This window comes from Salvia hispanica, chromosome 2, assembly GCF_023119035.1.
Source record: "Salvia hispanica cultivar TCC Black 2014 chromosome 2, UniMelb_Shisp_WGS_1.0, whole genome shotgun sequence".
Taxonomy (NCBI): Eukaryota; Viridiplantae; Streptophyta; class Magnoliopsida; order Lamiales; family Lamiaceae; genus Salvia; species Salvia hispanica.
Genome location: NC_062966.1, coordinates 8,501,423 through 8,527,810, shown reverse-complemented (window position 1 = coordinate 8,527,810; position 26,388 = coordinate 8,501,423). Strand labels below are relative to the sequence as shown.

The window sequence follows — 26,388 nt, the reverse complement described above, 5'->3', positions numbered from 1 at the left end:
CTAGTAGAATACCTTTTTTATGTGTGTGAGATGAGAGAGGAATCTTCATCTAATATTTTTTTGCTCTTAAATCTTGTTAGAGTCCTCAAATGATTTCGTGCATATTTTAAAGAGTTTGTTACGCAACAATCCAAATTTTGCGAGTAGTCAAGTGACATGTTTATTTAAAATTATGTATAATTTTCTATTTATAGTACCATCGCTTAAATAGGATAAAATAACATCCGTGTTATCCGTTTTATTGGAGTGAGTTACTGTTAGACAATAGGTAATTGAAAAGGCATTAAAATTATAGATTTTTCAAAGTTTTTCTTTTCGATAAAAAAACAACCCTCAATCTAAACATGAAGATATTATCAACACATGAACGATGAAACAAACCAGACGACACGGCAAATAAAAGAATTCTCATCGTTTAGAAAGATAATACGACACATGACGTGACACTATTAATTGTTGCACTCACCAATTTAATCCACTTTGCTTTAGAATTTCAATACGTGATGACATATTGAAACAATCTATAATCTTAAAATAAACATATACAAATAACAACAATTTATATAAAATACGATTAATCTATTTATTCTGTCATCAAATATCTCATATTACAATTTGGAATATCCATCACTAAATATTTAATTTTACTTTTAACATTTTAATAAAAAAATAATGTATAGAATCAAATTGAGACGTTTAATCCGAACAGAGATAGTTTTCTTTTAGTTGGGCACTTGTTGTGTCATAATATTGCATCATACGTGTATCAAAAGATGCAACCACGCTTATCACTGCAATTTACTTAAATAAGTATCCAAAATGAGCATTTATCAGCAAATATTAAAAGGGTTCTAATAAATTAGCCGAAACGATAATCTAATTAGTTGTGGACAAATCCACCACGACTGGACATCTACTAAGATATTTTGAACTAAACAAATGATTAAATCATAGATATTCAAATTTGAGATTAATAAACTCTATAATTAATTAGAGTTGTAAAAAATCCTACAATTAGTCGGTAATTAAAACTCGGTATAATTTATAATTAAGGAATTTGGGATTAATTAAATGATTTAAGGCACCCAATTGTATTTGTAATTGTGACTACATTCCTGTACAAGTGAAACATAGAATGATAGAACAGAATTTGAGAAATAAAAAGTAGTTAGAGTGTTAGTGGTATCATATATATTCATAGTATATAAATTAATTTGATGCTATTTATCCGCCACTTGTTTGCGAAGATCTAATTTCTGTTATTAACACATATTTGCATACACTCGCAGACGAATACACTAAAAAAATCGATCTTTTTTTCTTTATTAAAGGAAAGAAAAGAGAACCACACACACATATATCATGAGTTGCTGTCTGTACTACGCATGTACACATATATATAAGAGGGGAGTGGCAGCTAAAAAAATATCATAGGAGAGGAAATTTGGTAAAACATATTTGCATGACAATTTGCATGTGATATTTTTTGTATTTACATCGATTATTCGACTTGTTTTGGTGTCACGAGGGAGTTGGAAATGAAGATAACTAGAGAGGGTTTGGGGTTAGTGTTTCTGAAGGCGAAACCCTTTTTAGCAGTGGTTTTTCTGCAAGCGGGGCTGGCAGGAATGGACATCATCTCTAAGGCTGCCTTGAACGAGGGGATGAGCAACTACGTCTTCGTCGTCTATCGCCACGCTGTCGCCACCCTAGTCATCGCTCCTTTTGCCTTCATCTTAGACAAGTATTTACACATCCATTATGGAGTATATCTTAATTTTGCCTTCATCACACACAACTAATCAATTCTATATATTTTTATGTTACATCTTTTGTTGTGTTGTGTGTGTTTACAGGAGATGGATCACGACGGAATTTTTCTTAAATTTAGTATACATAATGTTTTAATACCAACTCATATTAATGTCCTATAGAATCGATATTATTTTCCGTGCTCAAAATTCTTATTTTAAAAAAGTTCTCAAGAACCAATACTTATATAAGTATAAATGTATTTAATTATATATAACGTTTTAGTTCGCAGGCAATTAAGTTTAAGATCTTTTTATTATATTTCTCAATCTAATTTGTATGACATTTACTATTACACAGGAAAGTAAGACCAAAAATGACCATATCTACGTTCCTCAAGATTATGCTAATGAGTCTTTTGGAGTAAGCTCTCTATCTCTCTTACACACACAAAACCATAAACTTTACCATTTTGACGTGACATATGTGACAAAAAGAGATAAATTAGATTTACATGTATCATGTCAATTTATTTTCTTAATATGGACATATGGTATGTGACTCCCAAACACACAAAGGATAATCTTGAATAATTTATGGCTGAGTAAATATATCTCAGTTTCAATTTTTGTTGAATAATTTATGGTGTTTGACCTGAATATATAATTTGATACAAAACTTATGTACTGCACATATTAAAGGCCAGTTATAGATCAAAATCTTTACTTCTTGGGGATGAAGTACACGACAGCGACTTTTGCAGCTGCGATGGCTAACGTTCTTCCGGCAATTACATTTGTGATGGCATGGTGCTTCAGGTAAGCCACTTAATTAATGAAGCCTACCTTCTTACTTTCCTAATTAATTAATTAATTACTGGTAATTTATTTGCATGAATTAAATGAGGCTTGAGAAGGTAGAGTTGATGAGCGTCCGAAGCCAAGCAAAAATATTAGGCACATTGGCTACAATTGCAGGAGCCATGATCATGACATTGGTAAGCGGCCCTAATCTTGACCTTCCGTGGACCAGATCAGGACCCACGCATGATCTTCATCGTCAACAACCTCAAATTTCTATTCAACACACAATCAAGGGTGCCCTCTTGATCACCATTGGATGCTTTAGTTGGGCTGCTTTCATGATTTTGCAGGTAATTGATTGATTAATCATAGATTAATTTGGATAATTCAAACAACTAAGTGTAGTATTAATTTTCTCCATCTATTCTTATGGATTTGTAGGCTGTGACGCTGCGTACGTACCCTGCGGAACTGTCCCTCACTGCATGGATATGCTTGTTAGGAACTGCAGAGGGAGCAGCGGTCGCATTAGTGGCGGAAAAGGGAAATGCTGCAGCCTGGGCCATCAAATGGGACACGAGCTTTCTTGCGGCCGTCTACAGTGTAACCTATTTTCATAATTTTAAACTTTAAGGTAATACGTGAAATTAATTAACTATATATATGTATGTACGGGTTGCAGGGTATATTCTGTTCGGGCATTGCTTATTACGTGCAAGGAGTTGTTATGAAAGAAAGGGGGCCTGTTTTTGTCACTGCGTTTAGTCCTCTAGGCATGATCATCGTTGCTGTCTTGAGCTCTTTCATTTTCTCTGAGAAAATGTATTTGGGAAGGTATATATATATATATATTCTTAAAAGATAAGAATTTGTTAGAATGACTAATAATTTAGTTATGATAAATGCAGGGTTGTTGGTGCGGGTGTAATCGTGATGGGCCTTTACTTTGTAGTATGGGGCAAACAAAAAGACTACAAAGAAGAAATTCCGGTAAAGCTATGCGATGCATCGAAATCAAAGTTGGAGGTGTTTACTACTACTGTTGATACCGATGAAAGATTAGTGTAACAAAAGGAATTTTGTTGTGTTGTATGCATATCTTTTAACAAGTTATTTCCCCATCATAATGTTTTCTCACTAGCTATAAAAATATAAACATTTAGGGCTATAAATTATAATCTTTCATTGAGTTCAGCTTGGGTGGGTTGTAAACAAGTTATTTGTCCCGCTTTATATCAATAATCTCACAATTTAAGCCTCGTATGGTATGAAACAACACAAAATGATATATGAGTCATACTCACGATTTTACTAAGGGGTATATGGTTTGAAAATTCAATACCGTATTGTATGGAAAATACCAGTATGAGAAATTAGCATACCATTACCATACCGAACTTTTGATATACTCCCTCCGGCCCATTTAATATGATCACCTTTCCTTTTTTGTTTGTCCCAATCAAGATGACCACTTTTCAATTTTGGAAATATCCCCCTCTTTCCTCTCTTCTCATTAAAATATTCAACCACCTTTTTCCTCTCTACTTTATTCCACCTAACAACACTTCCTAAAATCCCATGCCACTCAAGAATGTGGTCATCTTGAGTGGAATGGAGGGAGTGCTAAAATTTCCCTATGCTCTCCGTGTGTTTTTGATGTGAAGTCAAACTCTGTCAATAAGAACTATGTTCGACAGAAACTTGCGAGACCATTTTAACCGACCTAGACATTTTTGTTTACTCTATAATTTTACCTGCAGCTAAATCATCGTCTTAGGCGTTGGTAAAAAAATTCAGATTTATCTGAGCCAGTATTGGTTTGAAGTCCTATTTTGAAAGTTGCTATCATTTCGAGTCTTTTGTTTTGTTGTCATTTAAGAGAGGGGGGGGGGGGTAAAAACGTTTTTTTTATGTAGAATTAATACATGGCATTTAAAATTGCCAACTAGTTTCCAGTTTGCCAACTCAGCATCCACCTCGTTCAATTTGGCCAGAATTTTTCAATCAGTGTGAAATTTCAACCACCAATAAAGTTGGTGATATTATATGCCAAGTTCAAAGTTGGGTGATAAAAAACAAATTTTTTGAAAATTTGATGGTATTAGGTGTGAATATCCATATTAACAATTATCACTGTCCATCCATTTATTCACAATAATGAACTAGTTAAAAAACATATAACTGCCAGGGTGCTAATAGAATAAAAAATAACTTGTATATTACGTTGTAGTAGCACAATTTTTAAATTCCATATTCTCTCTCCAAAACCATACTGCTAAAAGAAGAATGCAATTCTAACATCAGATATTAGCAATATGGAGAGACTACTGCCACTCATCAGTAGATGAGTGTTTCAAACTACATACACCAGTATTACTTCTTTAATTCACTTGCTATATTACTCCATTAACATCCTGAAATGGATTTCTGTGTGGATCCTGCATAATCTTGTTATCAGTGCTATCCAATTTCAACCTACTTTTGGAATCAAGATCACGAACAGGAGTTCTCATCGCCTCTATTGATTCTAAGCTAGGAACTGCGGTCGCACGCCTCTTAGGAGTCACATTGGTCTTTTGCTCGACCTGAGAAGAATATATGGATCAACTCCCTAATTGACGTCTAGTTTTTGTAGCATTTGAAATTAGAGTATATCCCTTTAACCATCACTATCTAATAAAAACCGAACTAGTTACTGGTTCTTTCATGCAAATGCCATAATTTTTTAACATTTTTTTTGTTGCTATCTACTATTTTAAGATAAGTGAATCTAGAGGCATTTATTTACTTTTTAGACTTCCATAAGCACATATTATCTCTTACTATAAGATATGAATGCTTACCAAGTACTCTTTATGAATGCACTGCTCTGATTTGCTGGAAATATGTGATATGCATTCACCATGATTCAATCTCATTGAATTGAGCTGATCCAAACTGGCCAGTGTTATAGTGTTTATTTCCTTAGAATGTCCTTTGTCCAACGCCAAAGATTCTGAAAGCACATACGAGTTGTCTAGTTAGGCCGCCTAAACTTGAAAACTCCTATGGAAAAATTAAGAAACAATTAGATTACCATTTGTAGCCATCATTAAATCATTGATGTGCGAATCAACTTCTGCATCCATGCATGAAGACGCAGAAGCAAGGTAGTCATGCATGCGATGAGTTTCGATGATTTTTGTCCTGCAATAGACAGGAGATGACGGATCAGGAGAACATGTCCTTCAGAAACTTATTTCACAGCGGATACTATATATTCAGTAAACTTACTGCATAACAGATGTTATGCCATGAAGATTGTTTTTGGCAAGATGAGTCGTGCCCAGTTGTGCATTTTGCCACTGTTGACTAGACCTCTCCACATTTTCAGCACTGTGCACATGTAAAATGTTAGAATGCTTTCCATTTCCCCCAATTACTCAAATTACTGCTGTTTGCCAGACTTTAAAGAAAGAATTTTACCATTCCACCAAGCTATTTTCCATAGCAACAACGCACTCAGCTGATAGGAATGTTTCTTCCATGTAGTGATCCTTGACCTTCTCTGCGTATTCACACAAATCCCTTACTTCCGAACTCAAAAGATTCTGCATGTTAGATAGCTCTTGCAGCAGTTTCTTGCTTTCTTCAGTGTTAGATTCTTCAAAGCACTTTGAGGCCTTGTATACCTGAGGTTTTGCATATTTCAAACATTAGCACTTACCATCAGATAACACAAGCATGATATTGAATTTATGAAAATAAAGTACTAACCATTTCAGTTCTTTTGGATGTCAGAGTTGATAATATGGCTGCTATCTGGTCCATAGCTAATTTTTCTTCTCTAGAAGCTTCCTCCTATTGCAAGAGAAACACAATGGTAATGTGTGATGGACTTCATATTAAAATAATTGCTGCATCAAAATTCTAAAGCCTGACCTTAAACATCTGTTCAAAGTTTTGCAGTCTGAGGGATTTTTCAGCATGACTTTGTTCAAGAAGTGTCATAAGTTCAGAAGCTCGCTGGTGGAGATCATTCGAAAAATTTATGGCAGCACTTGATATCACTTGTGCCGAGATCAGACTCTTATTAAGTCCCTGAGGGTATTAAGACATAAGTTTGGAGATGTCCACAGAAGGAACAGCGAAATACTATGAGTGTCTGATGCTAACCTCCGTATGCTGTTGGGCAGAGAAAGCCAACATCCTTTTCTGTTCAGTTAAGGAGTTCTGAATGTCAGAAATGACTTCCTTTGACTCCAAGGCTGCAGTTTGGAAGAACTGCATAGACAATTAAGGAAACATATTTATAAGTGATACACAATATCTCTACAAACTATCAACAATGAACAATTTCAAGTAACAATTAGATTTTCCGTACATTCTCAACTGCAATAGTTTGGGCTGACATCACAGATGTTATTTCGTCCAGATCAGAAGATGCTTTTGTCTTCAGTGCATATGTAACCTTCTTCATGTCCAGACTTCCTGTAGTATAAATCTCTAACAATTTCTTTACTTTTGCTTCCATGGCCTCATTTGACTAGTATGAACAATTTGCCAACCAAATGTTTCAGCTTCTCGAAAAACTTAAACTACTGCTACATTTTAATTTCCAAAAAACTATACCTTATATTTATTAGCAAGAAATGTGGTGATGTACTCTTCAACACATCTCAGCTGCCGTTCTTGCTGGGATACTGAGCTCTTGATGATCTCGTGTAGGTCTTTCAAACTTTTGCCAAGCTGTACTTCGAATGCAAGGAGAATGCTTTGATTTTCTTTTTCTAATTTATCTTTACGATCTGCATGAAATTTTGGTGCAAACTTAGTTGGCAGCTACCTTTAAAGTGCTAGTACATTTTAATGAGAAATATAAAGCGAGAATATATCATAATATTTCAAAAGGGAAACTTTATTACCTATCTTTCCAAAGAGAGCCGAAATATCTTGAGATGCATCTTGTAAGTTGACTCGTAACTGCTTTGCACAATTAATCAGACTGTTCTCTGCACAATGAGATGTTAACGTTTACTTCAATAAATGATAAGTGGGTAATGTACATGACTAGATGCTAAAAAAATTGCTTGTACCAGAACTTTGAAGTTTGGAGATGAGAGCCTCCTTTTCCTTCAGTGTGGAAAGTGCCATCTTATATTTCTCTTTTAGATCTTCTAAGAGTTTATGGGTCGTCTCAAGATTCCTCTGGAAAATTGAACGATAATTTGAATGACTAGAAATTTTCACAAAGTATAATATTTTCCAATGTTCTATCTTCTCTATTACCTTGCAGTCTTTAAGTTCACTTTTGATGTTCAGTTTCTCATCTTGTTCAGTGAGATAAAGCTCACGGAATTTATCAACTTTCTGCATAACTAGACAAGTCAGCCTAAATTAATAGAGGAAAGAGTAATGAGAAACGAGTAAAAATATACCTTCTCACTCTCATTAAGATCACTCTCCAACTGTTCTATTCTCTCATTTTTAGCCTGCAAGTTTCATCCATTAACCAACAGACTAAACAAATTAGATATCTATAAATTACATCATGTTCAGACGCTCTCACTTAGAGCACATAGAAGCGAAATGAGACTGGAAACTCTAGCATAAAAGAATTTTGTAGTTCCAGAACTAAGCTACACTGTTTACTGTTAGCAACTGACCTTCTTTTCTGCTTCATCCTGGAGAAACCTTTCATGTGGAATGTATACACCATTCTTTTCTCTTGCTGCTCGAATATCTGAACACATTCGAAGTAGAGTAAATGACTAAATGTTAATTAAACACGTATAACTAATCTAAACCATTATATGGGCAAGGAAGAAAAAGAAAACCTTGCTTCATTCTCTCAATTTCCACATATAAATCCTTAAGCAGCACAGTTTTGGTTACTTTTTGGTTTGCCTTCAAAACAGAACGTAATTTAGTTTATGCAGCAACTGAAGTTTCAATGAAAAACTGATATAGTAAAAGCTTCAATAACCTCTGGTTTGTTTTTTATGCTTTTAGCACGATATGCATAGTCTAGCGTGCTTAATGTCTCTTCCAAACATTGAGCAGACGGAGAGATCGTGGCAATAATGCAAGTCTTTGTTTTCCCACCTAATGAATCCCTTAGGAGCCTAGTAAGCTTGCTATCCCTGCATGACAAATGAAGATGCCGTTAATTTAATACATAAGTATTTGTTTCTAGAGCAACCAAAAAATCAACACTTGCTCTCACCTGTACGGTACATGAGCAGAATGCTCCACCAATGCATTAATGACACGGCCTAAAGTTAGTAGGCTCTTATTTATCTCTCCCGCTTCTCTTGCACGAGCCTGTGAGAATATTGTACTCACATAAATAATTGAACAAAAAGTTATATATCACACAAGAAATTTAGCATTCGTTGTGAACAATGAAGTTACAAATATAGCTAGGAGAAATCTCTCAAGTGGTAAGTTCGATTGAATACCACCATTGTGATGTTATTTCCATGTGATTATATGCTTCTGGCAAAAGATCCCTAACCAAATTTTGCAATCATAATCAAAATTTTAAGAGTTGCATATGGGATTTTTTCTACCTCTCGAACACCCGAGCGGTAGATGTTCTCTGATCCGGCTAAATCAACAAGATTTAGCTTCCCGCATTTGATGAGCTCCTCCTCTCCAACTGTTCCTTCTTTTATGTGAATAGTTATAGTAAAGATAGAATGTGATCGACTGCAAAAGAAAGGTAACTGGGTTTATTTTCATGATTGCTTAAGAAAAACACTTGTTCCAAACTAAAGCAAAGTAAACCTGCTCCTCTTATTCAATAAGGTGTCTGCTGTACGTCTTCTTGCAGCACCTCGTTCCAATAGGCTGTAGATCTCATTAGCGCTGTACACCGTTTCCTCTTCAAGGCCCCTTACAACCACCAATCCCTTTCCATCCTCCATCAAAGAAATAGGCCTCTTTGATCTCTCTTCTGTGGATTTTAGTTGATCCTCTGGGGCTAGCAGGTCGGTTATTTCCTCATTGTAGAGTTCCGAAAAGGTCACTTTCATACTGTAATCAGCATTTTGTGCTTCAAGGGTGTCAAATATTTGACGAACTGCTCTAGGAATAATACCAGCCTCAATTGGCAAGTCACCACCCTACCACAAAGGAACTCATTATATCAGATGTGCCAGATAAATTGGATAGTGTCATGAAATCTAAATCCATACCTTATTTCTCATGCCCCCTTCCATTGTATACGTTTTTCCTGTTCCGGTCTGCCCATATGCAAAGACTGTGCAGTTGAAGCCCTCTAGTACTTCAGCCACAATTGGAGAAATAGCTTGATCATATATAGACCTTTGTTGTGATTTTGGCCCAAAAACCTTTCAAACAATAGAAATCGATATGTATAGTTACGAGGCAAGAACTTGCAATATCAGGCAAACAATCACAAACTTGTTCGAAAGGGAAACCATACCTTATCAAAGGTGAAGATTCGATCCACGTGCTTAGAACCTACTGTCTGCGAAACAGTAACCTCTCTTTTGCTATCATTACATGTAATTGCATAAGGCATGTTCAACCTTTGTTCATCATCAGTTAGGGGCCTGAGGTGAATTTCAAATCATACAAACTTATCAATAGTTTCTGCAGCAAATTAGGCCTGGTTACTAAATTATCAGTTCCGTAATCATGAAAATTATTCCTCTTGTTATATAAAAAGAAAAAAGCATGTCTAAACACTGCTTCAGCTAGAAAGAGAAAAGGCAGAGATCATCGGAAATTCTAAAGTAAAAAAGCTCATGGCACCGATCAAAGACTTGTAAACCAGAAAACATCAGCATGAAGCATAGATTCGAACAAAACATCTAAGGGGAAGAATATACCTGCATCGAAGCAAAACCTGGACGTTCATCTCTTTATCCTTATCTGAACGATTGTAATTCCAGTCGGAACCTCTTGAATCCGGGCGCCTCCTTTCGGGCCGTGGCGTTAGAAAGGGTGCCGGAGAAGGAGCCATGGTTGATACAGACTTCCGAAAATCCGGCGTCAACGAGCCCATTTTTCTTCACCTTTTCAAATGAGCGCCTAGGAAAAAACGAGAAGAGATCAGAGACACGAAAAATCAAACAATTTTGGAGTTGAATCGGACGGGAATTCATACCGAGTGGTTGGATGCAGGGGAGAGGAGAGGAAGAGGAAGAGGGGTTTGTTTAGGAGAATTGATTTTCTTTTTTGTTTCAGATGGAGAATTGTTTGAATTTAGAGAAACTCTACTTTAACGGCTACTGTGTGTTGTAGGCGGTGGGGCCGCTGCGATATTCAAATTTTATTTCGGGCGGTTGTGTCAAAATTTGGGCAAATAGATATTCAAATAACTTACTCCTTTATATTTAAATAAGAGTGAATTATAAATATTACTAGTACATTTTAGGTACTTGAATATAGATAAATCACAAAACAGATGATGTCTCAACCAATCATGTAAAAGATTTACAAGAACCTAATGGCCTCAGGGGCAAATCGGTCGATGATGATTTTTCCCTTTTCAAATATCTAAAATGTGATTTTTTTCCAATTTAAATAAAAAAAGCACAAACCTATACAAAAACTTAAAGGGGTTATTTGTCTATAAATATACGAACTTTCACCATTTTTTAATTTTTCCCCCTAAATTTTAATTTTTGAATATAAATATACGAATTTTGAATTTTTTTTATTTTTTCCCTAAATCAAAATCAAAACTGATATAGCAAATCAAAACATACGCGGCAATTAACTTTCTTTCCCTTCCTCCCTACCATTCATCCTTCTTCTATCCAAATTTAATAAGTACTAATCTTTTCTGTTGTAAAACACTCTCATATATCATCCAAGTTTAAACTATCGTTTATAACTGTAATGGATGCAATGTGCTTCACCACTCTAAGTCTCTAACCATGATAAAATTCAAGCTTAACAGAAATAAAAATGTGATGGATAGCAGAAGCATTTAGAAAATCCAAGGATGAAAGTTGTATTTTAGCTTGTAGATTTAAATTTTCAACAACTGAAAGAGAAATACGAAAAAAAAAATATGGAAGGTTGGGAAGAAGAATGAAGGCAGAGAAAGAGAGGATGGAGATGGGTGAGGTGGAATTTTATTTGTTTGTTTTTGCCTCCTCAGTTTTGATTTTTGATTTAAGGAAAAAATTAGAAAAATTCAAAATTCATTCATTTATATTTAAAAATTATAATTTAGGGGAAAACTAGAAAATAATGGAAGTTCATATACTTACAGGCAAATAATCTTATAAAAAAAAACTTATACCAAAAAATGTGATAAATATTGGTTAATTCTATAGAATTTGAAAATAAATTATTAAATTTCAAATATTCTTAATTATACTTCGTAGCATTATGGCACTTATGAGTTATATTTATGTGTAATTAGTTTACAGTGGCTAAAATTTCAGCACCCCTTGATTGAAATTTTAGTTCCATCACGGCTCCTAGCCATGACGAGAAACATATACAATTTCCCTCTATTACACTAGTCATGATAGTATATTTTGGGGGTGTTCGATTGCAGGATTATATCCGGAGTTAAATTTGTAGTGTGTTTGACTCATGAGATTCAAGCCTATAACTCAATCCTAGATAGATAATCATGGAATAATTAATTATAGCTAACCTCCTATTACTAAAAGAATCTTACAATTCAATACTAGATTATATTTTAGTATTAATTTATCTTGAAAACTGAACACCACCTTTGAATACTAGTAATACATGAACCCCAACATGTTCCACATGTAAAAAGGCTGGTTTATAAATACGATTGTCATTCCATGTATTTCTTACATATTTTGCATATCACAAAGCATACAAAAAAAAAATCTTTATATCTATCCTTTATTATCGAAATTCAGCTCTTGCCTCTTATAGTTTGTCAGAGTTCATTATGTCAATAATGCTACGACATACAAGACATAGCTATTATAATTATAGAAACAACTCGCCTGAACTGAAAGCATTATCAGATCTATTTCATCTCGAAAAAAGAGGTCTTCATCAACTCAGCATGACATAAGCTTGGATAATTTTATATTAAGTCGTCTCAGGAGCCAATTTATTTTTTTGTATGAATATGAATTAATAGTGACAAATAGTGGTATGCAAATTAGCAATGGGCCTAAAGGCCTCTTTATTAAAAACAAAGCCCAAGCTTGCTCTACAAAATAAAGAATGAATTGCGGTGAACGTGGATCGAACACGTGACCTTCAGATCTTCAGTCTGACGCTCTCCCAACTGAGCTATCCCCGCTAATGTGAATAATGGGCGTAGTATTCTTATTATATAGTATAATTTCACTGATCACTATATGGGCCCGAATAATTACAATAGTATTGGGCTATGCTTATTTATAATCTTGAACGTTATTGGTGAAGTTTTCATTGTACGACAGGTTCATTTGGCTGAACCACTGAGAGTGCGAAACAATAACTACAAACAATAAGTCATTGTTTGATTATTTCTAATGCCAAAGTAATATTCTTCGGTGTATTATTCCTCCGTCTCAGATAGTTTGTCTCACTTTGACCGGGCACGAGTTTTAAGAAATATAATAAAAGTAAATTAAAAAAGTTACTGGAACGTGGGTCCTACTTTTATAGATTAGTTTTATAATAAAATGTGAGTACGAATGGGTTAGTGGAATATGAGTTCGATTACCAAAAATGGTAAAAATTGAAATGGGACAAACTATGTGGGACGGATCGAAATGGAAAAATGGGACAAACTATCTAGGACGGAGGGAGTATTTTTTATTTTATAGTATTATATTTTCTGTAATAGATTCACAAATATATAGATTATAGAATAGTACATTATTCCCAGTCCACAGATGGTTTAATCTTTCTATTTTTGCCCTTTGTCTAATTGTAGTAGAGAAGTTTCTTTTTAAGCCCTCATTTTAGTAAATTAAGAGTTATCTTACTTTACCCTCTATTCGCTTTAACTTTTTATTATCATTTTTTCAAAACAAATGCTCATGAAAATGAAACGTCTATTACAGTGGAACGGGGTATCAGTTATGTTTCTTAAGTAGCAACAAATACCGGCTTCTGACTTTAAATCATGCCTAGAAGAAACTTAAAATTTACTCTTCTTAATGGCTAAAAAGAATGTTTTTTGTTACGCAGGTTATTTTAATTACCAAAAACAATGGCTAAAAGCATTTTTTAAATTTCATTTTGTTGATATGTTTGGCAAACCCAGTTGCATAAATTAACGAGTAGAGTATTTATTTGATATCTCGCCCATTCATACAAACATAAAAATTCTTTAAAGAAGGTTTTTATGATTTGATGTTGATATAACATTTTTTGTTTTGTTATTATAAAATTTTGAAACAATCTTGATAGACTTGATATGCTGCTATTGTTTTTACCAAGCGTACGTTGTCATACATGATATGGTGGGGGGTTGTCATGTCAATCTGTGTGGATGGCCATTTCAATTTTAATTATACATTTTTGACATTATATTAAAACTTAAACGAGTGAAATGTTGAAATCTTGTCACACCAAGTATTGTTTAACAATACTATAGTCTATAGAAGTAGGACTGCAATGCAGTGCCATTGTAGATCATAAAAAAACTATTGATATCTTATTATATAGTAGTAGTAGTAGTAGTAGTATATAAAAACAGTGGTCTAACTTCATAACTGAACCCCGGCCAATATATAAATATTTATTTTGTCTCATTTGTATAGCATTCTAACAATAATATCTACACTTCAGATTAATAATAGTACCCAACGTTTTAATTTTTACTTAAAATTATTCTGTAAATAATTTATAGACAAAATTGCCCTTAGGAAAATGTAAGTTCTCGATTTGATCCAAATTCAAGTCGAAGAGAAGCAAATAGAAGTTAGAATATTTGTTGCAGTGAATTTTGTTTCGGCGTTGTATTAATTTTGTAGTATTTTTTAGATTTTATGATTGCAACATAGTAACTGCAAAAACGGGAGAGCATATGCGCACAAAGAATTCGGTGGTAAAGCTTATTTACTCTTAAATTGAGATATTTCATTTGGGCAAAATTGAATGTTTAATTTATTGTTACATTATAGGATAAAAGTATAAATATCGAAGTTGCGTTACATTGCGTAGGAAGAGGGGTTATGGTTTTTGATATTTTGTGAATTGGCGGTTTGCGAACTGATTTTGCGGAGTGGTATCTCAAATAATGTAAGCATGGAGCTTTGGAGTAGACCTTTTTGGTTGAAAATGTGGATACATTTGTATGATATGTGACAAATCACAATCTTGGGCGTTGTGACATTTTCCAATCTTACAATTTTCAGCCCAAGATGTGAGAATCTAAATCACCCTTCCCTTGGCTTACTCGGATTTAGAACATTCGTACATAAAATTCAATTTTTGTTATAACAAGAGTGGAAACTTTCAAAATTATTAAAGGAATGGAAGCAAGCAGTGGGTCCCACCCCCCATACAACAAAAATTTACTGATTTTTATACACTCTCATACGTTTCCTATTTTTTCATCTTCTTTTTTTTTGTTTGTTTAGAGAATTTGAGAATCATCCCTTTCCGATCCTAGCTTATTTGGTGGCACACTTGAAACGCATGTGAACTTAAATATAAAGACACAAATAATTGTAAAAAAAATGATTTAGTAAGTTGGGAAAGTAAGTAGTGGGGATGAGGAGAAATGGAACATCATCAAAAATAAACTAAAAGTTGAAAACCACTAATAATTTCTTAGTTACGTAAATGTGACTTGATTTGCACGCCATTGGAAGGTTGATTATCCAACTATATCTATAATTGCAACAATGAAATTACAATTTGAGTAAAAAGTTACTGATATTTTACATCCTAATTATAAATACGTTCCTCTATTGAAATATAGTAAGACTGTAAGAGTATGTTTTGAGTAGTAGTAGTAGTACTCCCTCCGTCCCATAAAAGATGTCACACTTTCCTTTTTAGTTTGTCCCACAAAAGATGTCACATTTCCTCTTTTGGAAAAAGTTCCTTCTCACACCAATTATAAAATTATATTTGCTCTCACCACTTAACACACAAAATAACATTTCCTAAAATCCCGTGCCATTTTCCAAGTGTGACACCTTTTCTGTGACGGAGGGAATACTTTTTAAGATTTATACATACGCATCTAAAAAAATACTACTACAAATCTACAATTCAGAATCTTCACTTTATTAATATGTGTTTTATCATTTTATGATATACCAATCGGTTGGTTAAGGTGGCATTTTCACGGTAATTATATCAAATATCAATTAAAGCAATGCAGGTAGGTTTGGACCTACTCTTATCACTTTATTTGGACAATTAACTTTAACCTTTCTCTTTTACTATGATTGCTGTTTAAGTCAAAGTGCTTCAGGTAAACATATCTATCCTTTTAATTAATCCTATTTATTTAATGTTAAACCACACTATTTTACTATATCACTTATTGACTATTTAGGGTGGCTATAATTGTGAGCCTATGCTATGCCACATTAGCTTCTTTCTCGTTTATCTTAAAATTAACTTCCATTTTCAATTCTATTTCTTTTTACGTAAGTAACATTAGGCATTGGTTTTCTTTTCTTGGTGTAAAAACCTGGCCTCTGATCATGACAGTAGGAAGATGATTTACCTTTACTGGTTGTCTTAAGAAGATTCTTAAATTGTAAATCTGATGTGTGACAGAAATTAGAAAAGAAATCATGTTGCAAGCCTCAAATCAAATAAATAGTTTCATTTAATTTCATTGAAAAGGGATCGCACATCACGTTGCTATAACTTAAAAGTTGATTAAAATTGAATATATGCTAGTGTGCAGGTACTTGATGGTTATAAATTCATTTTCGTGACCGATCCGAATTTATGAACACTGTGTGGTGCGGTGACCAATTTAGGCTCTATAATTAATACAGTATTCTCTTTTATTTTGAACTTATATTGTGTGCAAACTTATTAATTTAAAATTGAAAACGTGGATATATACTGCCCACTTTAGCATAACCAAGGACTGTATAATGTATTAGTAATTTAAACGTGTAACCATTAAATTATGTGCAATTGAATACTATTATTGACGTTTATATTTGGTAACATGTGTGTAAAATCTTGTACTACTATAAATTAGTTGTGTACAGGATAAAATTTTTTATTTTTAATAAATAGGCCATTCATGATTGTTAAGAAAAACATACTACTACTATTGGGTAGTAGATGGATAAAAAATAATATTGTGCTTTATACTGTCGTAGTTCAATCTTCATAACATATAGTACCAACTTTTCTCTATCATAACAATTTATTTGATGCATTATTAACTCATAGTTCAAGGAATCAAATTTTCATTTTCTTTCTGAGACAAATTAGCCTGACAGTTGTTCATTTTCAGCTCCAACGTGTGGGTTTATGTACTTCATTATTCAATTCGCGATAGCATATAGTAGTATATAAAATTCAAACTTATACCACAATATTTTTCAATTATACTAATAAACAGTATATTCAACAGTAACTAGCACACCACATACCATATTGAATGCATTGATAAATTTTGTTTGAACCTACCCTAAAACCAAGGAATTAGTACAGTGAAACAAATCAATGCAGCAGATATCATGAATGGCGATTCAAAAGGCAACCTTTAATTCTCACATTTAACTGAAGGCATCTAAATAGTCCAACTCCTTATCATAAATCTAGGTTCAATCCTCTTGTTTCCATTCTCTAAGCTCAAAAATAGCAATGCCAATCTTCCCAACATTTGATGTGTGCAAATTATTAAAGTCATTTTTAACACACTTTTGATGATAATAATATCAATTTTCACTAAATTTATTTTTTTAAAGACCCCATTTTTCTAGTTGCCAACTAGCATTTCATATCGAAAAACCCGGATAAAACTATAAAAAGATATTTGTTGAAAAAACCACAAACTTAGGAGGAAACAACAAATTTATGTGTTTATTTTTTAAAGAGTACACTTTTATTAAATTTATATGTTATGCAAAATGATGATTTTTTTTACCACTCTTAAGGGTACGCAAATGAAAAATAAATGATGAATTTATATCAATTTTGTAATGTCGACCGGTCTTTGCAAATTTTTTCTAACAAGAGGAAAGAATTAAACTAAGAAGTTCTCAATTGCATATTAAACTATGCCATCGATTGAAGAAGCCCTAATAAATAAAAAATAAAAAATGGGGTCGAAATATCAAAATAACTAGCTAGGTTCATTTTACATTCTCACATATTTTATTACTAATATACATGACCTTTATTACGAACTAAAAACAATAATGGTAAAACTAACTTCACCAAAAATGATAAATGCCGATTGAATTCAAATTTTGGTGTATGCTTGATGCTTCGACCGTGCCCGATTAATGATATGTGTTCAAATTTAACATATTTAAATTCTAACTATTTAATGTAGATCAAAATATAAAATTAATAAAAGGGTAAATAATATAAATAAAAATTTATACATGATTGAACACTCTATACAAATATTATTAAAAAGATTAACAGAAATTTACGTTACGTAAAATTATTATTATACATTCACTGTAATTCCAGTATAGTATTACAATAATTTTTTCTCATTATTGAAGTTACTTCAATAAAAAAAATAGTAATGAGGTTTTGCACATCTATTATCTTAATTCACAGTTACCAATAGTACGTCATAATAGATAAAATGAGAGTGGTTAGTGTAGACAATGTCTAGGAATGCATATATATATCTCATTAATATTAATATCTAATGATATTTTTACTAATATCTGTGCAAAGTGTAAAACGTGAGATTTATTGCCAATTTTATAAATCTTACCATCGGGAATGTCTAGGAATGAATATATCTAATGATTTTTTTACTAATATGTAACTTTCCATCGGGAGTCCGGGACGGGCGTCCCTTGACAGAGGGCTTAGCCCTATCTGACGGGATGACACGCCGGGCCGGCGTGGCATTCCCGGGTGGCGCGTGACGCCTACTCATTAGGGATAAGTTGGCGTCGCTTTAGCAGTTAAAAATTTGATTTTTTTTATAATTTTTTTAAATCAAGAAAAAATTAATCAATAAAAATTTCCAACTTCCTCAATTATTATTGTTTTATTACCATTTCCCTTTATTTTTCTATAAATTTTTCAATTTTCTAATCCTTCAATTCATTCCAAAATCATTTATAGATACTCATTCATAATTTTTTTAATGCAAATATTATTCGCCGCTATAACGGCTGACACTTCCCGTATGACGCGGTCACAACGAGTAACACATTACTAAACAATTGAGCTCGTCATATTTCATTTGAATACACCGCCGTTGTCGTCGTCGGAAGAGTAAATTTTTTTTATTAATTTTAGTTTTTAGGATTTTGATTATGTAAATATTAATCTTTAAGAGTTTGTAATGTAATTTTTGGATTTTTTAATGAATTAGGAGTATTATTAATGAAATATTATGTTTTTAATTTTGTTTTAAAATTGAAGAATGCAATAATGGGTCCCGTAAATAGTTAAGAGATCGAATGGATTACTACGTGTGTTATCTGTTAGTCAATGGATAAAATAGAAAATGATTAACAATGTAAGCCCATAAATGAGGGTCAGTTCGTCACAGAGATCACAGTTATTAACACTTTGAAATATTATATGGATCGCAAAGGTGAAAATGCTATGAACTTTCATTTTAAGATTATTGAGACTTATATGTAAATGACAAATTAGTCATGAAATTCAAGGGTATTATGATATCCTAAAAATGGAACTAAATTAAAGGATATTATTGCAATATAATTTATGTAAATTTATCTTAGAAATAAAAATAATACTGTAGTAATAACACATACAATCAGATTTACATAAATAATAAATAATATTAGGTGGAAATTAATTATTCGTCCACGTATAGATAGCACCAATCCCTCCCGCCCGTGTGTCAACCTACCTAAAATTCCAGCCCACATATTGAGTCGACTGCTTCAACCTTCTTCCCTTCTCTATCTCTCTCTCTCTCATTTCAAAATTACAAATCCTTTCACACACACACTTCCGTCATTAATGTCCGGCTGTCTTCTCTCTCTACAAGTTTCTGTATCTAACATTCACATACCGCTTTTTCTTTATTTGTTTCTAGCCATCTCTTCCCCTATCGATAACTATCATAATTCTGTATACACACACGCCCTTTCCTTTCCCTCTCTACAATGTTAACAGGATCTACTCCGAGAGGATTTTCCTTATCTTTCAACTCTTTCCGCTCGAAATGAGCTAGGTTGTATGTGGCGATGGTGGCGTCGTGCTTTTTTGCGATAATTCCGCTCTGATTTCTCACTCTCAAACCAAAAAGAGACCTAATAAAGGCCTTCATTATTGTAATTGAAAATAAATTTTCCTCTTCTTTTACCTTTTCGCTGCTGCTTACTTTGAAATTTTGAAATAGAAAATGGAGAGAGCTCGACACAGGAAAACCAAAAGTGCTTCCGGCATTGACGGTAATTTTTTTTAATCTCAATTCTCATACCTGTTTGTTGAGAAAAACACAATTATGCTTCAATTGTTGAAGAATTCTCAGCTAATAGCATTTGCCTTCTTTGCGAGATAAAAATATGTTTAGAGCCTGCAATTTTACATTGTGCTCATGTTGCTTTTCTGGAAATAGTAATTTTTGAAATTCTTTTGTTGGCTACGCACTCCTCCTTTTAACTCCTTTACAAGAAAATCTAAAACACTTCTCAGAAAAGGATAACAACGTGCCAGAGATTTTTTTGTTGCAGCTTTAAGTTAGCCCGAATTTAGCTTAAAACGTTGATTTTAATCTCAACTAATGGTTAATGGCTGTTTCCCGACTTATCTCTATGTTTTCGGTTGGGCCATCCTATTCATTTTTCATCTTCAAGCCACGGCGAATCCTCTTTTCTCAAGCATAAAACTTTCAATTTTGACACTAGCCTTTCCCTTTCTAGCTTCTAAGAAAAAACTTGAAGTCTAATGCAGTCTTTGGTTGCCTTGTGTTGAACTCGCATGATAATGTTAGTTATATTATTTAAAGACTTTTATGCCATTCACCAATATTGTGGGAGGCCAAAGGCGGTCTTACCTGTCGACATGCTTAGTTTCTGTGCTCTTGCTTCAGTGAAGCGTGAAGTCGCTAAATGGTATTGAATGATACTTATTAGCCTTGCTCATGCTTTACTAAAGCTAGTTTTGTTGGCTGTGGTTGAAAAAGAACTTTTCTTTATTGGTGTTATCATAATTTTGTCCTCTTTTGATTTTCTATTATGACGGGTTTAATTGCTAGAAATAGTGTTTTGGAGTGGCCATTACAAAATTTCTATGAACTTCTTAATATCTAGTAGCTGCTATCTAAGCATTGGCATTGCTTTTAAATTTTCTTGTATCTCTCCTTAATTCCAGGTATAACTGTTTATCTGTAGATAATGCCATTTTCATTTTGCTTTTCCATTTGATGAATTGTCCATTTTCTTACAATTATGGAGGTGTTTGTCTGATGCACAAACGCAGTTGACTGAATCCTTTGTGTCCGTCACGGTGATTAGCAGTCTTGAATTTATATTTTTTCCTTCTTTCTAGAGTTTGGGGCAAGGATCAACGGAGATATTTCTGATTACAATTTGTATCGTTCTACTTTCATGAATCTTACCATTACTTTTTGAGCTTTTGCCCAGGTATTCGGCCGATTTCAAAGCAGAAAACAGTTCCAAGATTGTCTTCAGATTCTCGTTCTTATATTGATGGGAGCAACAGGGATGAAATGGTCTGTGATAATGAAGTTCTACTTCTACTATTTGTATTTAGAAATTTAATTTCCAATTTTGTGACATATTTAATATTCTCCAATTCTTCAGCAGTTTCAAAATTTTATAAACTTTTAAATTTGACATCTACAGTTCATGCTTGAGCTGGGGCAGAGCAACTTAGGAAGAGGAACAGGGATCCCAATGAAGAAGTTGCTGGCAGAAGAGATGTCAAAAGATGTTGAATCCAAGAAAAGATCACCAAGTGTTATTGCTAGATTAATGGGTCTTGAAGGGCTTCCATCCCCTCGGCATGTTTATAGACAACAAAAGAAGTTCCCCGAGAACTACCAACAGAAAAACGTTTCAACTAATAAACAAAGAAGTAGCCAACATTATGATAGCCAATCAGAGCGAAGCCTAATAGATCAGCAAGAATTCAAGGATGTCTATGAAGATTTAGAAGCATCCCATGTTGTCAATCGCCAGTATTCTTCAAGATGGGGTGAACACTCAATTCTTACAAAACCTGAGATGGAACTGATTCGGCAGAAATTTATGGATGCAAAGCGTCTTTCCACAGTTGAAAATTTTCAAGGTTCGAAAGAGCTCAACGACACTCTAGAGATGCTGGAATCCAACAAGGACTTACTGCTGAAGTTTCTTGGTCAGTCAGATTCTTTATTTGTGCAGCATTTGCATGATCTACAAGCTGATCCTGGCAATTCGTTTGGCAGTCACATAGCAGTCTTAAAGCCATCTAACTCTGAGAAGTTTGAAAGTAAAGCCAAAGCATGGAGATCTGAGAGAGATACTTCTAATAAGCCTCGTGATACTTCTCAGCTGAAACGTGAAGATGGTCTTCTTCTTGAACCACACAGTCGCCATAGAGTTCGCAGTTCAACAGGGATTCAAGTGGAAGAGCCGAAAGACAAAAATATTATTCCTACTAGGATTGTTGTTTTGAAGCCAAACGTTGGGAAAATTCAGAATGCTGGCACATCTTTGTCGTCACCAGATCTTTCACACAGTTATAAGACTGGATCCAAGAAAATCAAGGAATACTCAAATGTTGGTAGTGCTGAAATGGTGTCATGGAGAAGGAAAGACTCATCTCATAATGCAGGATTATCAATGTCAACGTCGAAAGAAGCTAGAGAAATAGCTAGAGAAATTACCATGAGGATGAGAGATGGCTACGATGAGAATGCAGGTGGCAAATCTACTGTGTACAGCGGATATGTGGGAGGTTATGTGGGAGATGAGAGCTCATACGATGCCAATCAAAGTGATTCTGATAGTGAGTCTGATGTGTTTATATTTGCTTCTAGAAGATCCTTTGATGCTAGTAGCATGTACAGATATCCATCTTCTCATTCGGGAGAATCACCTGTAAATACAGAAGCAAAGAAGCGACTTTCTGAGAGATGGAAGATGACCCACAAATATCAAGATTTGCAAATGATGAGTCGGGGAAACACATTAGGGGAAATGCTTTCTTTGCCCAATAGGGAAACTAGGCCCTGCCAATCAAATGTTAAAATGAGTCCTGGCCGAGCAAGTAAAGAATTTGGTAACAATGGAACTGCTACTTTGGATGTTCCTTTAGGTATCAGCAGTAGGGATGGATGGAAAGATGAAATAGTTAGAAACTCCTCTAGGTCTAGGTCACTTCCTCCACCCACTGGTGGGAGAGGGAGAAGCCACAGAAGCCTAAATCATAATAAGTTGGCTGAAGACAAAGGCCTGATGCATAGTAATTCTGTACGTCGTAGCAGAAGTAAGGTTGAAAGGGGAAATCTGAGTCACAGAGAAAATTGTTCAGCTAAAGATTCACAATCCAGTATCAAGTCGTCTCGTTCCTGTCAACACATGTTTGCTAATGAGATAGACTCTTCTTCAGGAGCCAACATTGAGATTCAGTTGGAACCAAACACCCAGGACTTATCATCTGAACAACAGCCCATGTTTTCAATGGCTGAAAAGGCAGACAATTATGAAGTCCCTGTGGTTGATGTAATGATGATTTCGGATCCTGGTAGCACCAATATATCTTCAAAATCTTCCGAGATTCTTCCAGAGCAGTCACTTTTAACTATAGCAACTAACAAAGTTGCTGATCATAACCAAGAGGGCTCTAGTCTCCAGGTTTGGTCTTGACCTTCCTTAAACTTAAGTTTCCTTCTTCACTCCATAGCATACTATTATAGGATGCTTCATATCTGTTAATCCTACTTTTACTTGGAATGTGGAATGCCCCTGCTTTCTTTACTCTATCAACCTGTAGCTTTGTGTGTGTGTGTGTGTGTACAGAGGCATGCCTTCTTGTGCATGATACTTTTAATTGTTTACTGTTGTTTTCGTTAATTGGCAAGGCAGATAGTTATAGTGCATATTTGCTAGCTTTCCTCAACTCGAGATATAAATATGTTTGCTTTACTTGATGGTAGTTGGTTAGCCTAGTCTGTCCCCTCAAGCATATGGATTATGTTCACCAGGTTCATTGTATTCCCTACATTGAATAAGTGAAAGTGAATCTCTGGAGCTAGCGCAACTGCCCAATTAATAAATTCTTCAAATTATGCTGATTTGGCTACTTAATTGTGCCTTTTAGATATGCATTCCTTAATTACCTGCTGATGGTGATTGCTCTCATGTTACAAGTTGATAATTCAATTGTAGAGAAGGCTCTTCGCCAAAATTTGTTTACAACGTTCGTTCTGGTTAAAAGCCTTTATGGTATTAAATAAAATAGCTTCTACTTATGTTTATAATGCATACATATCTTTAAAAGGTTGATAACTAATGTTTTCATTGTGTGATGCACCTCGTGTGACATGAGTGCATTTACATTCCTGATTTCAACAATGATAATCTTGTCAATTGTTTATTTTTGCCCTCCGGTGTAGAACTCCGAATGCAACTGAAGCTCCTCAAGTTGGAGTCAGGCACATATGCTGAGACATCCGCACTTGTTCCTATCGAGGAAGAAGAAGGGCAACCATCTCCAGTAGTTTCTGAAGGTGACCTTCTCTTAGCAGCTGACAACTGGAGAACTTGTTATGCGCTTGACGTGCTGATAGAGTCTGGTCTTGAAGAATCCTACTTTCACATTTTAAGGACGCCGTGGCACTCCTCAAATAGCCCATTAGACCCCAAGTTGTTTGAGAAGCTTGAGAAGAAATACAATGATGATGAGACAACCGGATTGAGGTGGGAAAGAAGGTTGCTCTTCGACGAGATAAATTCAGCAGTGATGGAGATTTTCCAGAAGCGCGTGAACCTGTGCCCCTGGGTGATGCCAAAAGTGTCGGGGTCGAATCTGCAATGGCAGGGCGTTCAAGATGATCTTGAGAGATTGATCAACCAAGACTACATCAGCGGTGACGGAGAACTTGATAGAGATATGCTGCGGTCAGAATGTAGAGCAGAAATTGAGATGTTAGGTAATGAAATCGAGAGACTGTTGTTAGATGAGATGATAACTGAGGTTATATGTAACTAATGCTTAGCTTTTCAACTGAACTGGAATAGAATAGCTGATAACATAGGTAGATGAAAAGCTTGTGGTACAAGAATTGAGAATAAATCTCAAACTTAATCAAAACTTACAAGTGATTAATTAAGCCTTCACTGCGTGTGTGTTTCATCTCATTACATACAAATACAATACATGTTTGTAGATTCAATTTTGCCTTTTTCGTCTCATTGCATATAATATCACTTTCATTTTTCACACTATTTTTATACGCTTGAGTGCCACTAAATGTTTCATTTTTTCTTTTTTTATTCGTCCGTTAATAAATATTTCATTTTTCCTCATCCGTCACGATGCCCATGACCAACTCCTAAACACCTCAACTGTGTAATTTTAATTCATTTGATTATATAATTTTATAAATTGAATAAAAAGTTTATTTTGTAAAACAATTAATTGCTATATGCAAATGTAGTTTAATTGAAGTAGTTTGTATCATATTCCTCTCATACTTAAAAACAAATTGAAAATCTTGTTAATCTTAATAGAGCGTCCGTCCCACAGTAAAAGTCATATTTCATTTTTTAAGTAAGTAGACCTCACATTCAACTAATATTCTATTAATATTTTATTATAAAACTAATATTAATGTTCACATTTTATTATAAAACTAACCCATAATCCACTAACTTATTTTCTTTACATTTCTTAAAATCGACGGAGGTAGTATTTATTATTAAAAAAAGAGAAGAAGATCAAGGGGCTGGACTAAGCTGGTTGAAAATCTGGAGATAAGTAAGATACAAAACCCTATCCTTGGCGCCCGTTCTATGCTGCTTGGTATGCTTGCAGAAATACTTCAACTCAGATAGCTTGCAGCACCCCACCATCTGTCCCAAAAACAGGAACAACCAATTAATCTCCCTCTTCTTCTCCGACGCCGCCGGCTTCGCGCAATTCCGCTGCCCGCAAAACCTGCAGTCCGGCAGCGTGGGGCTACTCCACACCGCCGGCGCGCGGTGGCGCATTTCATGGCTGTGCATCGTGATGTATTCCGCCACCTCACTGAATTTGGCTGCCAGATCGTACTCCACCTCGAACGTCTTGTCGCATCGCTTGCACTTCACGCTGCCCGTGATGGTGGCGATGCCGCTAGCCTGCAGGTGCTCTATGCTGTACACTGTGGCGCGACGGTCGGTCGCCCACGGAAAAGGCGGTCGGATCGCCTCCTTGCCCGGGTTAGCGGGAGTTGTTGAGAGGGAGAGGATGAGCATGTCTGATTCGTCGGTGTCCGCGTCGCCGGGATTCAGATTTGGAATAGTCATTGGTGGAAGACAAGCCAGAGAAAATGGCTTGAAAAAAGATGTTCAAACTGTTTAAATTAATGGAATTCATCGATTTTCAGTTATTTGTTATGTAGAAAAATCAGCCCCGTATATCTCATTAATTTGTTTGTATAGGAAATATGTTGCTAACTAATTACCAATCTCAAATTGAGATCAATTTTCAACCATTAGATTAGAACATCTTGTGATTAATATAATGCCAAGTGTAATATATTTTAAATTTAAATAATTATTAATTAAATTAA

General features: G+C 34.5%; 5 protein-coding genes and 1 non-coding gene across 7 annotated transcripts; 3 read left to right on the top strand and 3 right to left on the bottom strand.

Moving 5' to 3' along the window:
• Nucleotides 1-1,392: 1,392 nt before the first annotated feature.
• On the top strand, nucleotides 1,393-3,749 carry LOC125207518 (WAT1-related protein At2g37460-like). Its single transcript, XM_048106899.1, has 7 exons — nucleotides 1,393-1,744; nucleotides 2,113-2,175; nucleotides 2,454-2,570; nucleotides 2,659-2,905; nucleotides 2,997-3,158; nucleotides 3,238-3,389; nucleotides 3,464-3,749. Exons 1-7 carry the CDS (start codon nucleotides 1,539-1,541, stop codon nucleotides 3,621-3,623), a joined length of 1,107 nt encoding a protein of 368 aa, XP_047962856.1. The 5' UTR covers nucleotides 1,393-1,538; the 3' UTR covers nucleotides 3,624-3,749.
• Nucleotides 3,750-4,751: 1,002 nt separating this feature from the next.
• LOC125207517 (kinesin-like protein KIN-5B) lies at nucleotides 4,752-10,790 on the bottom strand. Its single transcript, XM_048106898.1, has 24 exons — nucleotides 10,672-10,790; nucleotides 10,394-10,595; nucleotides 9,985-10,114; nucleotides 9,734-9,889; nucleotides 9,324-9,661; nucleotides 9,107-9,245; nucleotides 8,761-8,858; nucleotides 8,521-8,677; nucleotides 8,372-8,441; nucleotides 8,201-8,277; nucleotides 7,973-8,026; nucleotides 7,824-7,904; nucleotides 7,631-7,742; nucleotides 7,460-7,546; nucleotides 7,167-7,342; nucleotides 6,919-7,080; nucleotides 6,711-6,818; nucleotides 6,477-6,635; nucleotides 6,312-6,395; nucleotides 6,021-6,226; nucleotides 5,829-5,930; nucleotides 5,632-5,741; nucleotides 5,399-5,550; nucleotides 4,752-5,140 (listed from the first exon to the last, which is right to left on the bottom strand). Exons 2-24 carry the CDS (start codon nucleotides 10,567-10,569, stop codon nucleotides 4,949-4,951), a joined length of 3,126 nt encoding a protein of 1,041 aa, XP_047962855.1. The 5' UTR covers nucleotides 10,570-10,595; nucleotides 10,672-10,790; the 3' UTR covers nucleotides 4,752-4,948.
• A 1,950-nt stretch (nucleotides 10,791-12,740) lies between these two features.
• Nucleotides 12,741-12,813, bottom strand: TRNAF-GAA. The gene has a single exon. It is a non-coding gene; the product is annotated as a tRNA-Phe (tRNA).
• A 6,734-nt stretch (nucleotides 12,814-19,547) lies between these two features.
• On the top strand, nucleotides 19,548-24,147 carry LOC125203653. Of its 2 annotated transcripts, XM_048102049.1 has the most exons (4): nucleotides 19,548-19,936; nucleotides 20,005-20,056; nucleotides 21,251-21,339; nucleotides 21,473-24,147. In XM_048102049.1, the coding sequence occupies exons 2-4, from the start codon at nucleotides 20,008-20,010 to the stop codon at nucleotides 23,477-23,479; spliced, it is 2,145 nt and encodes a 714-aa protein (XP_047958006.1). In that variant the 5' UTR covers nucleotides 19,548-19,936; nucleotides 20,005-20,007; the 3' UTR covers nucleotides 23,480-24,147. The 2 variants fall into 2 exon arrangements, with proteins under 2 accessions (XP_047958006.1, XP_047958005.1); XM_048102048.1 differs by having other exon boundaries at nucleotides 19,548-20,056.
• Nucleotides 24,148-24,210: 63 nt separating this feature from the next.
• Nucleotides 24,211-24,945, top strand: LOC125207883. The gene has a single exon (XM_048107386.1). It carries the CDS (start codon nucleotides 24,237-24,239, stop codon nucleotides 24,822-24,824), a length of 588 nt encoding a protein of 195 aa, XP_047963343.1. The 5' UTR covers nucleotides 24,211-24,236; the 3' UTR covers nucleotides 24,825-24,945.
• A 596-nt stretch (nucleotides 24,946-25,541) lies between these two features.
• Nucleotides 25,542-26,154, bottom strand: LOC125203576. Its single transcript, XM_048101956.1, has one exon. The coding sequence runs from the start codon at nucleotides 26,120-26,122 to the stop codon at nucleotides 25,553-25,555; it is 570 nt and encodes a 189-aa protein (XP_047957913.1). The 5' UTR covers nucleotides 26,123-26,154; the 3' UTR covers nucleotides 25,542-25,552.
• Nucleotides 26,155-26,388: the final 234 nt, after the last annotated feature.